This window comes from Giraffa tippelskirchi, chromosome 10 (assembly GCF_054371585.1).
Source record: "Giraffa tippelskirchi isolate mGirTip1 chromosome 10, T2T-mGirTip1v1.2.pri, whole genome shotgun sequence".
NCBI lineage: Eukaryota > Metazoa > Chordata > Mammalia > Artiodactyla > Giraffidae > Giraffa > Giraffa tippelskirchi.
In genome coordinates, this window is record NC_137284.1 from 143,005,269 (window position 1) to 143,022,084 (window position 16,816).

At 36.4% G+C, this 16,816-nt stretch overlaps 1 protein-coding gene across 3 annotated transcripts in view; it reads left to right on the top strand.

The window, feature by feature from the left end:
* NUP205 (nucleoporin 205) overlaps positions 1 to 16,816 on the top strand; it is a 78,199-nt gene that overhangs the window by 19,848 nt on the left and 41,535 nt on the right. For all 3 annotated transcript variants that reach the window (XM_081533011.1, XM_081533010.1, XM_081533009.1), the window contains exons 9-18: positions 886 to 1,002; positions 1,180 to 1,317; positions 2,892 to 3,042; positions 4,546 to 4,751; positions 5,760 to 5,942; positions 10,375 to 10,425; positions 10,948 to 11,157; positions 14,500 to 14,599; positions 15,039 to 15,176; positions 16,279 to 16,468. In XM_081533011.1, the coding sequence (XP_081389137.1) occupies positions 886 to 1,002; positions 1,180 to 1,317; positions 2,892 to 3,042; positions 4,546 to 4,751; positions 5,760 to 5,942; positions 10,375 to 10,425; positions 10,948 to 11,157; positions 14,500 to 14,599; positions 15,039 to 15,176; positions 16,279 to 16,468 (1,484 nt within the window). The remainder of the gene's footprint in view (positions 1 to 885; positions 1,003 to 1,179; positions 1,318 to 2,891; positions 3,043 to 4,545; positions 4,752 to 5,759; positions 5,943 to 10,374; positions 10,426 to 10,947; positions 11,158 to 14,499; positions 14,600 to 15,038; positions 15,177 to 16,278; positions 16,469 to 16,816) is intronic.

Genomic DNA, 16,816 nt, shown 5'->3' on the forward strand with positions numbered 1-16,816 from the left:
CACTTATCAAATTGATAGCATAAAATTATTCCTACTATTATACTTTTTATGTCTGTATGACCTGTAGTGATGTTTCTTTTTTCATCCCTAATATTGGTAATTTGTTTTTTCTCCTTTTTTTCTTAATTAACTAGGCTAGAGGTCTATCAATCTTATTGATCTTTCCAGTGAGCCAGCTTTTGGCTTCGTTGATTTTCTTAAGTTTTCTTTCACTGTTACTGATTTCAGGTTTTATTATTTTCTTTCTCTCTGCTTGGGTTTTAGTTTGCCCTTATCACTTCAGTTTCCAACAGCAGAAGATTAGAATATTAATTTGAAACCTTTATTTTTTTTCTAATACAAGCATTTAGCGTTATAAATTTATCTGTAGTTACTGCTTTAACTTGATCAAATAAATTTTGATGTTTTTGTTATTAGTCAATTTAATGTATTTTCTAATTTTCCTTGAGACTGTTTTGATTGATGGGTTATTTACAAGTACACTGTTTAGCAAATATTTGGGAGGCTAATTTTGCTTGTTAATATTGACTGTAGTATTGGTATTGGTAGTTACTAAGTAGTACTAGAAATGCTAAATGTCCTGTTAATGTTCAGAATCATTCAACCCAGTGAATGAAGTACCCTGCCCAAAATGTCAGTAATTGAGAAACACTGTAGTTAAAATTATCTATAGTGGGAATTGCATTGAGTTTTAAGATCTTATAAATCATAGGTAATAATATTGTAATAAAATTCCTGGTATGTTCATTTCTATGACTAAAATGGAATTGATATTTAAACAATATTTTTGTTTTTTGTAATAACTTAATTGCCTGATTTTCCGTTTCATTATTATTAACCCATATAATAAATTTACATATGAACTGCCTGTAATAAATTTCATAGGTGAAGCAGTTGAGGAATCGGGCAGATGAAGATGCTCGAATGATTCACATGAGTATGCAGATGGGGAATGATCCCCCCATTTCGCTTAGAAGGGATCTGGAACACTTAATGCTCTTGGTAAGTTGTTATATTGGATCATCATCTCCCTCTCTCCATTACTTTTTCCCTAACTTTGGAAAATTTCAGGCCTAATATCTTAAACATATAGGTGAATTCAATAAAATGTAACTTTTTATTTAAAAGTAGTTTTTGAGTTACAAACATTTTTACACAGTTTTTGTTTACACTTTGCAGATTGGTGAGCTATATAAAAAGAATCCTTTCAATTTGGAACTTGCGCTGGAATACTGGTGTCCGTCAGAGCCTCTTCAGACTTCCACTATCCTGGGTTCTTACCTCGGGGTGGCTCATCAGCGACCCCCTCAACGCCAGGTAAGCTCTTGGTTTTCCTACTTTTTACCTTGGAAATCATAAAAACATGAAGAATGGTATTTTCCTCATGTTGTTGCTTGCTCTTCATGCAAAATGAACACTTGTAACCTTTAGCGTTTATACTTATTTAAGGAAATGGAAACTCTTAAATTGATCTGATCATTTCAAAGTTTATACAGTCAGCCTTTTATTATATGCTAGCTATCTATTGAATCATTAGATGTAGAAAAGTGTCTAGTTTCCTTGTGAGTCATTAAATAAGTGTGTAACTAAATAAATGACTAAGTAAAATTAATATTTATTAGCTTATTCTGTCTTCTATAAGCCTAACAATGAATATCCATCTTTCTTAGCAAGTTGGGTAAGATAGGAGAGGTACAAATACTAAAGGAAAAAGGCTTAGAAGTTATAATTAATGCCAAAATGCCTATGAGTCAGTAGATAGTGTAGGAAAAAGTTCATTTTCTATCCTGTATTAACTTTTAAAATATGTTATGCATAGCAAGTCAGAAGGATTACCATATCTGTCTTCATTTTTTTGGGATTTTGTATTTAAATGGTTTCATGCCATGTACTATAATTTTCGTTTGTGCTAAGGGTCAAACGTCAGGACCCCCTCTTTTAAACTGTATTTCTTACATTTATTGTTTCACTTTTTTCCTCATTTAAAAAATATATTTCAGAGAAGGATTAATTAAAATTTTTTAGAGATTAAAATAATTTCCATTATGAAGATTTTCAAACATATGGCAGAATAATTAGAGTGAACACCCAGTATCTTAATTTAATAGCTGTTAACATCTTGCCGTGTTTACTTCTGCTCTTGTTATTTCTACTCCTTTTTTTTTTTTTTGCTGGGTGGTTTTAAAGTAAATTATAGGCAGCATGACTTTTTTACTTCTCATTGGTTAAGTTAAGATCTCTTGAAAATAAGGATATTTCCCATAGGATCATAAGATCATTGCTAAACCCAACAGATTTAACAAAAATTTCCAGAGATCTGTAATATTTTTGGTTCGGAGTTCCAACCAATTAGTCTAAGTAATATATTTAGTTGTTGATAATAGATTTAAGGCTTAAGCAGGAGAAAAGAGAACCCGAAGAAGTGAATGTAGAGAACAGGAGTCTAGAAACATGTATCGGCAAGAAGACAAAACAGTACGTTTAGGTTACTATCAAAAATCCTTTCAGGTTCCCAGATCTTCGTACTCAGTTTTACTGGGGTGTAGGAACTCTGGGCTCTAAGTGTATCTTTGAATTTGCTGGTTAATTTTATGAGTAAATTCTTTAATTGTTTTACGTATTTAGAATATGAGTAGTCTTGTGTTTGTGACATTTAGATGTTTTTAAAAATGTATGTTGGGTTCACAAAGATATTCTGTAGTTGCATTAAATTACTAATGAGAAACTCGGAAACGCAGTTTTTCATAAATAGAATACCAGATTATTTTGTCTTGGGGGAAGTTAAATGAGAGTACTTAGTTTTGGTTCATATGTAGTCTTTATTGGCTAGTCCATGTTGGCTTAAAGTTAAGCTATGCTTTATGTAAACTGTTGGCTTTTCCATATTTCAGGTTGTCTTGTCAAAGTTTGTTAGGCAAATGGGCGACCTGTTGCCTCCAACTATTTATATTCCTTATTTGAAGATGCTGCAGGGATTGGCCAATGGGCCCCAGTGTGCCCACTACTGTTTCAGCCTGCTCAAAGTCAATGGGAGCAGTCATGGTAAGAAAAATCTAGATGTTGTCTAAGTTTGTCATGACATTTAGTATCCTTCTACCTATTAAAGCATATTGGTTATTTGTACTGGGTTCTACTGGGCGTACGCATTATATTTATAACAGAGAAGCACACTGCTGGCTTTATGTATGATGATGCTTTGATTATGGTCTCAAAGAGGGGAGAGTGTTACCATTTGCTTTATAAAATACAGTACAGTTTAAGAAATGTAGGTAGGGTTAATATGCATTTTCAAAAACACATCTGGTGCTCAAAGTAGAATATGTACCCTTGCCATGTAAGTTTGATTAGTTTTTCTTCAGAAGTCCTTGTTTTTTAAATTTCTGTTCTTAGTTTTTCTCTCAACTTTTTCCCAGTTTCCTCATTTAATTTTCAGATTTGAGTCTGGCTATACCAAAAAAAAAGATGTGTGCATCCCTCATAGCTCAGTTGGTAAAGAATCTGCCTGCAGTGCAGGAGACCTGGGTTCGATTCTTGGGTTGGGGAGATCTCCTGGAGAAGGAAATGGCAACCCACTCCAGCATTCTTGCCTGGAGAATCCCATGGACAGAGGAGCCTGGTGGGCTACAGTCCAGGGGGTCGCAAGAGTAGGACACAACTTAACGACTAAACCACCAACCACACCAAAGATAGTGCAAAAGGCAAGAGAAAGAAATATTTATTAAACATTTGTCAGGTAGATTCCTTTCATTTTTACATTTGAGGAAACAGGTTTAGCAAAGTGAAGTAATTTAAGGTCACAAGGCATAGGCAAGCCATGATTGGTAATTGAGATCTGCCTCACTCCAAGACTGGGGTTTTGACCATTTTGTTAAAGCTTCTTTGTCTTGTCTGCTAGGCTTTTTTTCTCAGTGCTTAGTATGTAATAGAGTACTGTAATCTGCAAATCAAGATAGTAGTTATCTCTCTCTTTGGGAATTTAATTTAAGCTCAACATTTGGGAACTGCTCATGGGAAAAGCATCCCTGAATAGTTACATGACAACATGGAGAAATGTCCTGGATTCGAAGTAGGTAACTGACATCCAGGGTTTCCTAGGTAACTCAGCGGTAAAGAATCTGCCTCCCAGTGCTACAGATGCAGAAGATGGGGGTTCAATCCCTGGGTCAGGAAGATCCCCTAGAGGAGGAAATGGCAATCCACCGCAGTATTCTTGCCTGGGAAATCCCACGGACAGAGGAGCCTGGTGGGCTGCGGTCCATGGGGTTGCCAAGCATTGGACATGACTGAGCACACACGCAGGGCAGGGCAACTGACATCCAAAGTCATTTCCTTTTGTACTTGCATGGGCACCACCCAGTCTTAGTCCCAGGGAAAAATTAATCCCGAGTTCTAGTTTACGGAGGGTTTCTAACCGATTTTCAACACACAACATGTCTAGGACAAAGGCAAACAAAATGTATTGTTTTATGTTAATTTTCTCCCTCCATTTCCAAGCAAGTACTTAGACAGTTTTGAAAGGAAATTCTGTGCTGTGTTTCTTTACAGTTGAAAATATTCAGGGAGCAGGTGGCAGTCCTGTTTCCTGGGAACATTTCTTTCACTCCTTGATGCTTTACCATGAGCACCTCCGGAAGGATCTGCCGAGTGCAGAGAGTGTCCAGTACCGTCACCTCCCTTCACGCGGTATCACCCAGAAGGAGCAAGATGGGTTGATTGCTTTTCTGCAGCTAACATCTACCATCATTACTTGGGTAGGTAACCCACCCGCAGCATGTGAGTACAATGTAATTTTATTTGTATTGTAACATGGTGGCATTTTAAGGAGCCCCCAAGTTTTCTTATAATGCTTAAAGTTTATAAGCAATAAATTTAGCATTTGTATTTGGCATTCTGTTCTTCTGAGTTCTTTGTTTCTTCACTTTTAAAGGGTGTGGTAGTCCCTGCTTGCTGCCAGAAGCATGTATGAAAAGAATAGCCTAATCGTGTTTGTATTTTTTGATGTTGAATTGTACAAGCTATTTATATATTTTGGATATTAATCCCTTACTGGTCATTTCATTTACAGATATTTTCTCCCATTCTGTATATAGGTTGTCTTCATTTTGTCAAAAATGTGTGCCAAAGCTTTTAAGTTTAATTAGGTCCCATTTGTTCTTCTGGTTCTTTCTGTTATTCGCTAGCACAAAGCTAAGTTCCTTTGTCTAACATTCTCTCTGAAGAACAGGAATAGTGTCTTCTAACTTTATTGGTTTTTCTAATAATGCTAAACATTATTCACAGTCAGAACAGAAAGTTTGTAATTATTTACTGTTGAATTAAATTGGAGTGATACTTGGTACTGTGTGTGTGCATGTGTGTGTGTGTGCATGTGTGTGTATATTTCTTTTTTTTTTCTCAGAAAAGGGCAAGGTATTTTTCTCATTCATATATGACATTGTTACAGAAAGGATTTAAAATGCCTAGGTAAGATTTATGTGACCCTGGAAGACTGTTTATCTCTGTTTGTATATATTGTTTTCTAGTCTTAGAGCTGTAAGTCAGTAAAGGCTATTTTTCGCCTCCATTTCTTATATTAACTGAGCTCGTGATCTGATTTGACCTACTGGTAGAGTTCAAGCATTTGCTTTGGTTTAGTGTGTGTTAATTAAGCCTGTGACTACTCAGTGTAAGTGTTAGCAATTTAGATGATTTTACTGGTCATTTTTCTTAGCTTTTAAACATGCAAAGCCTGTCTTGTTCTTTTTGTATTCAATTCACAGAGTGAAAATGCTCGTTTGGCACTCTGTGAGCATCCTCAGTGGACCCCTGTGGTGGTGATTCTGGGACTCCTGCAGTGCAGTATCCCTCCTGTACTAAAGGCCGAACTACTGAAGACACTTGCAGCGTTTGGAAAATCTCCTGAAATTGCTGCTTCTCTCTGGCAGTCATTAGAATATACTCAGGTAGTACTGTGAGCTCTCTTATTTACATTACTACAGTTTGGAAGTGAGTTTTGATAATATTGTACAAGTAAGTACATCCAATTGAAACTTAAAGTACACCACGAACTTCCCAAATAGAAAGTTATGATTTTGGTACTAAGCATAACATCAGAAACTAATAGGCTTGGATTTTTCTCTTGGATCAGTTGACACCTTAACTGGGTTACTAGAGATTGGTTCTTAAGACTTTGTTTTTCAGTGTGTGTAAGATTAATAAATGGACAGAATTCCTCAAGTTTGTCTTTGGGTACTAGCCTGCAATAAGCCTTCAGAAGTCATCTGTACTCATTAAATGTGGGGGATGCCTAGTTTTCTTTTTTACTGCTTCTTTCTGTGACCCTTCCTGTCTTGTAACAGTCAAATAAAATGTCTTATCAACTCATTTCTTTAGATATAAGCCCTATTGGAATTTTTATGTCAAGATGGACTTATTCTATAAGTGATGGAATAAAAGAAGGAAAATAAGAATGTGTTCTGTAGAGATATTTAAGGAAAATGGTTAAGTGGAACATGCATTTGTCTTCAATATAATATGACATAAGGGAGCCTGTGATTCTGACACATTGGTAGAAGCTACTGTTTTGAAGCAGATTCTAGTTGATTTCTAACATATGTGTCCTGAAGATGTTAATGATACTTTATAAAAACAAAAATGAAGAAAGTTGGTATGTGCTGAGAAGCTGGGCCACTTTTCTTTTAGTATTTATACTTCATTTTTTTCATTCAGGAGCATGTCAGTATTTATTATTGTCCTAAGTGCTTCAGTTCCATTCAGTCGTGTCCAACTCTCTGTGACCCCAAGGACCGCAGCACGCCAGGCCCCCCTGTCCATCACCAACTCCTGGAGTTTACTCAAGCTCATGTCCGCTGAGTCAGTGATGCCATCCAACCATCTCATCCTCTGTTGTCCCCTTCTCTTCTCGCCTTCGATCTTTCCCAGCATCAAAGTCTTTTCCAGTGAGTCAGTTCTTCACATCAGGTGACCACAGTATTGGAGTTTCAGCTTCAACATCAGTCCTTCAATGAGTATTCAGGACTGATTTCCTTTAGGATGGACTGGTTGGATCTCCTTGCAGTCCAAGGGACTCTCAAGAGTCTTCTCCAACACCACAGTTCAAAAGCATCAATTCTTCGGCGCTCAGCTTTCTTTATAGTCCAACTCTCACATCCATACATGACTACTGGAAAAACCATAGCCTTGATTAGACTGACTTTGTTGGCAAAGTAATGTCTCTGCTTTTTAATATGCTGTCTAGGTTGGGCATAACTTTTCTTCCAAGGAGTAAGCATCTTTTAATTTCATGGCTGCAGTCACCATCTGCAGTGATTTTGGAGCCCAAAAAAATAAAGTCAGCCACTGTTTCCACAGTTATAAGCCAACTTTTTCACTCTCCTCTTTCACTTTCATCAAGAGGCTCTTCAGTTCTTCTTTCCTTTCTGCCATAAGTGCGGTGTCATCTGCATATTTGAGGTTATTGTTTCTCCTGGCAATCTTGATTCCAGCTTGTGCTTCATCCAGCCCAGCATTTCTCATGATATACTCTTCATAGAAGTTAAATAAGCAGGGTGACAATATATAGCCTTGAGGTACTCCTTTCCTGATTTGGAACCAGTCTGTTGTTCCATGTCCAGTTCTAACTTGCTTCCTGACCTGCATACAGATTTCTCAAGAGGCAGGTCAGGTGGTCTGGTATTCCCATCTCTTTCAGAATTTTCCACAGTTTATTGTGATCCACACAGTCAAAGGCTTTGGCATAGTCGATAAGCAGAAGCAGATGTTTTTCTGGAACTCTCTTGCTTTTTCGATGATCCAGTGGATGTTGGCAATTTGATCTCTGGTTCCTCTGCCTTTTCTAAAACCAGCTTGAACATCTAGAATTTCACGGTTCACATATTGTTCAAGCCTGGCTTGGGGAATTTGAGCATTACTTTACTAGTGTGTGAGATGAGTGCAATTGTGCAGTAGTTTGAGCATTCTTTGGCATTGCCTTTCTTTGGGATTGGAATGAAAACTGACCTTTTCCAGTCCTGTGGCCACTGCTGAGTTTTCCAAATTTGCTGGCATATCGAGTCCAGCACTTTCATAGCATTATCTTTCAGCTATTTGAAATAGCTCAACTGGAATTCCATCACCTGCACTAGCTTTGTTCGTAGTGATGCTTCCTAAGGCCCACTTGCCTTCACATTCCAGGATATCTGGCTCTAGGTGAGTGATCACACCATCGTGATTATCTGGGTTGTGAAGATCTTTTTTGTACAGTTCTTCTGTGTATTCTTGCCACCTCTTCTTAATATCTTCTGCTTCTGTTAGGTCCATACCATTTCTGTCCTTTATTGAGCCCATCTTTGCATGAAATGGTCCCTTGGTATCTCTAATTTTCTTGAAGAGATCTCTAGTCTTTCCCATTCTGTTGTTTTCCTCTATTTCTTTGCACTGATCACTGAGGAAGGCTTTCTTATCTCTCCTTGCTATTCTTTGGAACTCTGCATTCAAATGGGTATATCTTTCCTTTTCTCCTTTGCTTTTCGCTTCTTTTCACAGCTATTTGTAAGACCTCCTCAGACAGCCATTTTGCTTTTTGGCATTTCTTTTTCTTGGGGATATTTTTGATCCCTGTCTCTTGTACAATGTCATGAACCTCCATCCATAGTTCATCATGTACTTTATCAAATCTAGTCCCTCAAATCTGTTTGTCACTTCCACTGTATAATCATAAGGGATTTGATTTAGGTCATACCTAAATGGTCTAGTGTTTTCCCTACTTTCTTCAATATCAATCTGAATTTGGCAATAAGGAGTTCATGATCTGAGCCACAGTCAGCTCCCAGTCTTGTTTTTGCCGACTGTATAGAGCTTCTCCATCTCTGGCTGTGAAGAATATAATCAATTTGATTTTGGCATTGACCATCTGGTGATGTCTATGGGTAGAGTCTTCTCTTGTGTTGTTGAAAGAGCATGTTTGCTATGACCAGTGCATTCTCTTGGCAAAGCTCTGTTAGCTTTTTCCCTGCTTCATTCTGTACTCCAAGGCCAAATTTGCCTGTTACTCAAGGTGTTTCTTGACTTCCTACTTTTGCATTCCAGTCCCCTATAATTAAAAGGACATCTTTTTTGGGTGTTAGTTCTAGAAAGTCTTGTAGGTTTTCATAGAACCGTTCAACTTTAGCTTCTTCAGCATTACTGGTCAGGGCATAAACTTGGATTACTGTGATGTTGAATGGATTGCCTTGGAAATGAATAGAGATCATTCTGTCGTTTTTGAGATTGCATCCAAGGACTGCATTTCGGACTCTTTCGTTGACTATGGTGGCTGCTCCATTTCTTCTAAGGGATTCTTGCCCACAGCAATAGATATAATAGTTATCTGAGTTAAATTCACCCATTCCAGTCCATTTTAGTTCACTGATTCCTAAAACGTCGACGTTCACTCTTGCCATCTCCTGTTTGACCATTTGCTATGATTCATGGACCTAACATTCCATCCAGGTTCCTATGTAATATTGCTCTTTACAGCATTGGACCTTGCTTCTATCACGGGTCACACCCACAACTGGGTGTTGTTGTTGCTTTGACTCCATCTCTTCATTCTTTCTGGAGTGATTTCTCTACTGATCTCCAGTAGCATATTGGGCGCCTACTGCCCTGGGGAGTTCATCTTTCAGTGTCCTATCTTTTTGCCTTTTGATACAGGTCATGGGGTTCTCAAGGGAAGGATACTGAAGTGGTTTGCCATTCCGTTCTCTAGTGGAGCACGTTTTGTCAATCCTAAGTGCTTAGTGCTTCTTTATACCTGAGATGATGTGTGATTGGGTTCAGACATTTATGTCTTAGATAAGGCTTTTTTTTTCCTTAAAAAGGATTACACCTAATAGTGTAATTTGCAAAAGATAAAGTGTTGACATTGAGTATAATTACATACCAGAGACTATTTATGCCTCCAGCAAGGTCAGGACAGAACTTCTTAACCCAAAACTTCTGTTTACATAAGAGACCTGTTCTTAACAAATTTACTTCTTGGTTTTTTGGTGCCAACAGTAGGGCTGGTTGTAAAAAAGTCTCGTGTCCTGAACATTGGTGAGATTTCATCCCATAATTCCTTTTAAGGTTTATTCCTAAAATATCTGAGAATAAATATGTTGAAAACACATCTTATGTGCACTTAAGAAATTACCAGTTTTCTGAAGCCCAGGTAATTGGAAGTTCTCCCTGTATGTGGACACAGTTGCTCATGAAAGTTCATCAGAGACTTCTGAGTTGTCATTTCTGATTGACATTGTAAGAGGTACAGATGTGGTGGGTGATGTATGTGACTATTATATTATTGCAAAGCCACTGGTTTTCATTTATCAATGAGGAATGCTCCTAACATTGCATTCTTTTTATTATTTTAAGATACTGCAGACTGTTCGGGTTCCAAGCCAGAGGCAAGCTATTGGTATTGAGGTAAAATTTTCCTTTTAGTTTAAATTCTATAGTCATGCATTCACATGATGAAAAGTCTAAGAAAAATATATTCTTACTGTATTAAGTTTCTGTAGTTTTCAAATTTGATGTGTTTTCATTTGAGGGTTTTCTGTGTTGAAATGGAGATGAAACTTTATGAAAGAGATCAAAACACTTTTGGTTTCAGAGCTGGATAAGTATGTTAGTGGCAGCCATCCAGACTGAAAGTTTGGTTTGAACTCAATTTAATTTGGCTACTTGAGTCAGCCGTGAAGTGCGAATTTAGTTGTTTAAGCTTCTTTTTTTCTCTCTATGCCCCCTTCCTCTTTTTTTTAAAGAAACATTTAAGATATCTATTTTTAACTTTTGTATCTTTACTTCTGAATAAAAAAATTGTAATGTTTTTGTGGGTCTTTGGGTGTGATATTATACCAGTAGTAATGAGTTAATGTCTGAAAAATGCTCTGCACTTTAAAGCTAGTGGTTTTATGTTACTGAATTTCCTTTATTTTTCTTTGGAAGGTGGAACTAAATGAAATAGAATCCCGGTGTGAAGAATACCCTTTAACTCGTGCCTTTTGCCAGTTAATTAGTACCCTGGTGGAGAGCTCCTTTCCTTCTAATTTGGGTGCTGGGCTGCGGCCCCCCGGTTTTGACCCTTATTTGCAGTTCCTGCGAGATTCCGTGTTTCTCCGATTCCGTACAAGGGCTTACCGGAGAGCAGCTGAAAAGGTTATGTTCAGAGAAAAACTTTTGTCTCCTTATTTATTTTATTGCTGCTTTTTCTTTTATTAAAGATATGAGATGCTATAAATTCATTTTAGCTTTTGAAAGTAAAACTTACAGTCTTAATACTGACATATCCATGGTCTGATTGGTTTAAATTTAATAAAAAACACATTCAGGCATTAAAACCAAAGCACTGACTCTTTAGTGATCAGTGATTTAATTGATTTATAACAGAGAAGCACACTGCTGGCTTTAATGTATGATGATGCTTTGATTACGGTCTCAAAGAGGGGAGAGTGTTACTATTTGCTTTATAAAATACAGTACAGTTTGAGAAATAAGAGTTATTATGCATTTTCAAGAACACATCTGGTGCTCAAAGCCGGATATGTACCCTTGACACATAAGTTTGATTTCTTTAGTTTATCTTCAGAAGTCCTTGTTTTCTAAATTTCTGTTCTTAGTTTTTCTCTCAACTTTTTCCCAGTTTCCTCATTTAATTTTCAGATTTGAGTCTGGTTATACAAAAAAAAAACCTGTGTACATCCCTCATAGCTCAGTCTGTAAAGAATCTGCCTGCAGTGCAGGAGACCCAGGTTTGGTTCTTGGGTTGGGGAGATCTCCTGGAGAAGGAAATGGCAGCCCACTCCAGTATTCTTGCCTGGAGAATCCCATGGACAGAGGAGCCTGGTGGGCTACAGTCCGTGGGATCGCAAGAGTAGGACATGACTTAACTACTAAACCACCAACCACCACCACCAATTTAATTGATATGAAGTCAAAGTCATTAAATCCTTAATTGAACAAATTTTGACCAAAATTGAACCAAAAATAATATACCTTTGGCAGTTGGAAAAACACTATCCTTTATTGGGATGATTTAGGTTAGGAATTGAAATAAGTTTTAACTTGCACGCCAATTAATATTGGTTAGTAAGTAGCTCTTCTGGGTTGTGGAGTCTTGGGTTAGTGGGAAGGCATATTGTGGTTCATTAAATTTATAAGCCTTGGAGAGAGGCTGAGGGAACACTGATGTTTATGCTCATATTTGCTCTGGTTGTAGTACACTCACAACTGAGCTTTTGTATGTATCATCTTACGTAATTATAATATTACTGCAAGGCAGGTACTATTAATGTTCCCATTTTACAGATGGAGGCTTAGCAAAGTTAAGGAACTTGCCTAAGGTCCAGGACCAGGATTTGAACCTAGGACTCTGATTCCAGATCCAAGCTCATAACCACTAAGCTATGTAAGAGACCCTTTCAGGTTCTGATGTAATTCACTTTAGTCTATACTACTGTTTATCGGTTCACAGAATACTCTTGTGGACAGAATACATTATAGGGACATTTCTAGTTTATTTTTATAGTTTGTTGTTTTTGAACCCGTTGGGTTTATTTGTTGTTGTATTAATGATTATAAAATAATTTAGTTCATGCTACTTTGGGAAATTAGGAAAATATAGAAAAATATGTGAAGAAATTACATCACCCATAATCTTATTGCCAAAGGAAGGGATAACTGCTTTTATTCTTTTTCCTTTGCATATCTTCTTAAATTGAGATAATTAGTGACATTAGCTTATATCCCTTTTTGACCACTAAACATAGTATTATGAGGATTTTTTTCATGCTATTAAAGATTCTTTGAGAAGAGTCTTTTTAATGACTGCATAATCATTACTTGTATCTAGCATAGTTTATTTTTCATTGTCATATTATTGGGCATAGTTTGTTTCTAATATTTAGTCCCAGATAGCTGAAGTTTATTTTTTGTCAGTTGCTTTATAAATTTTGCTTCTCATGTGGTTAAAAATCAATACCAACAGGGGTATATGATTTACTAAAGGCCTAGTATTACTTTATTGACATGTATTTCCTTATTGGATGAAAGCATTAACAGCAGTCATGCCTCATTAATAAAAGTCATTTCAGATGGATAATAGATGCTAACAATTGCAGTCTCTTCAACAAAATGTTCTGATACTTTTTGGCATTTCTTTTAAATACCTTACTTGCTTTTTCTTAAAAAGGTCAGTATGACCTAAGGGTTTAGAGCTTTAGTCAGCCACTCTTTTTCTGTGCTTATTATTTTTCACCCATGCATTTTTATATTTCTAGCACTGCTGCTCTTCCAGCTACCAATGATTTCCTAACATATTACCCTAAGAAAATTTCTCTCAATTTTGTGAATTTATTTCACTAGAAAGTCTTTTTTAGGTTTAATTTACGTCGTCGTATTTTAGAACACTAGCTTGTCACAAAAACAGTGCTTTGGATTGAGATAAATAAATATAAACAGTGCTTGAGGCAGCATATATATTTAGTAATCCTAAAGTCCATTATCATGTGGTGATAAACATTTTTTTATTTAAATAAATGATTTTGAAAAATTTAGAAAATAGAGAAAAATGAGTAATTAAAAAAATAATTTAAAATTAAGATTGTCGTAGTCCTAGTTTTAAAAATCAGCTTTGATAAAATTATATGCAGTGGAAATAATGACTAAAGTAATAATTTTAAAAACCACCATCTACAGTTACTAGACTCAGCCTTATTGAAATTTTATGTAGTAGATTTTTTTAAACAGAGTTTAATTTTACTGTCTGTACAATTATGTCTGTACAGTATATTTTCCCTTTGGCATAAATATTTTTCCTTGGTGTTACATAGCTTTTAAAAACATTTTAAACAAAGAGGTGAAAATGAGGTCATTGGAGGAAGCCTACCAGTGATTCTTAACTTTGGCTAGAGCCATGAACACTGCTCTGGGAATTAGAAGTGTGGGGCTGGACCTCCAGCACGTTGGCTGCCAAGCTTTATGGTCTCGGAAAATCGTTCAGTGCTCTGAGCTTCACTTGCTTCACCTGCAAAATAAGGGTTGATGAGATGTTTTCTCAGATCCTGTCCAGCTGAGATCCTTAGAGAAACTGAATGTTTGACGTTTTTGGAGAAGTGTTCAAACCTGATGGTTTTTCATTATAAATTGAACTAGATTTATGAACTAAATTTATTTATAAATTTTATGGAACCCCATATGGCTAGATACTGGGTGCTTTACATTTGTTAACAAAGCTCAAATATCTGCTGTAGAAATACTTCTTTTTTAGAAATGTTTCTTTTACTAATTCTTTTATACCTGTTTTACCTTGAAAAACTAGCCAGTCCACTGTCCTTAAGCAAAACAAAGCAGAATGAATTGGGCTTTCTGTATTGCTTCGAATAAACAAAGTAGAAAAGGGACTTCACACATTTTCTGGAGGAAAGTGAGAGGGATGAAAAACTTACCCAGTCTATCACCTTGAACTGTTACTGTCACTGAAATATTTGTGTCTTTCTGTAGTGGGAAGTTGCTGAAGTTGTTTTAGAGGTGTTTTATAAATTGCTCAGAGATTATGAACCTCAACTTGAAGATTTTGTGGATCAGTTTGTGGAACTACAAGGTAATTTAATTCTGTCACTTTCAAACAAAGTGTCAGCTATTTATAAACCTATTTATAGTTTATAAATTACTATACATAAGATGTAAATTACTTCTGGTTATAAATTAAATTGTAATTTTATATGTTTTGTTACATTGTTTTAGTAACTTTGATTGTTCTAAGCAAGAGAAAATAAAGTGAAAATTTCACTGAATGAAAGAGTAAGAACATTGCCTACAGATTAATGAGTTACATATCAGTGTAACATGTGAACCAACTGCTATGTGCAGATCAGCCCTTTTGGAAATAACCACTGTATATAGTTTGTGTCACTGTCTCTAAATTGAAGCTTGCTTCATTTGTTTAGATACTATTTAATTTACAAATCTCATGTTTCATAAAAAGAGTGTGACAAAAGTACTAATTCACCATCTCTTGGACTATGTTATGTTCTATTTAGGAGAAGAAATCATAGCCTATAAGCCACCAGGATTTAGTCTGATGTATCACCTTCTGAATGAGTCACCAATGTTGGAGCTTGCCCTTAGTTTACTGGAGGAAGGTGTTAAACAGCTTGATACCTATGCTCCTTTCCCTGGTATGTGCCTGAATGTCTTCATAGCTTGAAAACAGTTTTGTTGTTTTTGTCTTGTGTAAATTGAAGGTTTGAAGTAGGTGAACTTTTCACTGGAAGATTCTCTCTGTATCTACAGTGTTGTTTTAGTGAGTCATACCATGAGAGTAAATTAAAAGTGAGAGCAAACTGAAATACGGAGACTCTCATTATAACTGCCTTATTGCAGGGTCTTGGTAGGTAATCATAGTTATCTCTTACAGGTTTAACATCTCTAAATTTAAAGTACTTTTTGTTTTGTTTTCTCCATAGTATTTATAAAAGCACTTATTATAGTGCATGGTATATGGTGTTCAATAAATTTAATTTACTATTACTGTAAGTTATTATCATTTATTAAGTGCTTACTATGCACTTGGCAATTTTAAAAGCTCATTACATGTATTAATATATTTAACCTGTATAAAAGGCATGTGTGGTAGATGATATTATTTCCATTTAATGAATAAGGAAATTGATGCATGAAGAGGTTTCACATCTTTTTCCAGGGTCAAGACTTTGATTTGAGCTTAGGTAATTTGACTCCAGAGCCCATGAGTTTTAAGTTTGAATGGTGGCACTATATGTAGCCCTTGTTTATATTTTCTGCCTCTTTATTTTCCAAATTTTCCACGGTGGTTATGTGTTACTCTAAATCAGCTTCTCAGCCTCAGCACCACTGGCATTTTTGGCAGAATAATTCTTTAATGTGGAGGCTGTCCTGTGTGTTGTAGACCTCTACCCACTAGATGCCTGTACTGCATCCCTTGCTGTGACAATCAGAAGTCTCCAGATATTGCCAGATGTCCTCTGGGGCCAGACTCACTGCCATCTGAGAACTCTGCTCTAAATAATTAGGGAAAGAATGCAGGAAAAATTACTGAGAAGCTGTTGCATTAAACTAATCTGAGTCACAAAAGTTACAGTGACTTGTCTGAGTGAGCAGTTCTGTGAAGTTACTGCTAAAGGTTTGAAAACTTGAGGACTTTTTGAATCTGGAGCTTACCCTTTATCTTGTTTTCCTGAGAACTGATTCTGAGTTTCTAAGATTCATGTAGAACTTTCTAACTTTGATTTTGCTCTGTAGGAAAGAAGCACCTGGAGAAAGCGGTGCAGCATTGCCTTGCGCTTCTCAATCTTACTCTGCAGAAGGAAAACCTCTTCATGGATCTGCTAAGAGAGAGTCAGCTGGCTCTGATCGTCTCTCCTTTAGAACAGCTATTGCAGGGAATAAATCCCAGAACCAAGAAGGCAGATAATGTGGTGAACATTGCCAGGTGAGTTCTGTGTGTAGGTAGAGAAATGACGACGTGAATCAGATGGCATTCTAACTTTGATGTCCAAATCTGATCAGATCCATAAGGCACCACTTAAACATTTTTTTGGTCTCTTTTTATTATTGTCTTCTTTTGCGTCTCTGATTTTAATGACTCTGAACCTTGTAATTTCTTTTTCTTCTTTCTAATTTATTGTATGCCGTAAATATTTCAAAGTATAAAATGACATAATCTTAATATTGTCTCCTGTAGGGAAGTTGGATGTTTGGAGAATATAGGGCCAGGGAGCAAACTTTTCATTGTGCGTGTTTGAGCCTCTAGTGGTTTGCTGGCAATGCTTAGTGTTCT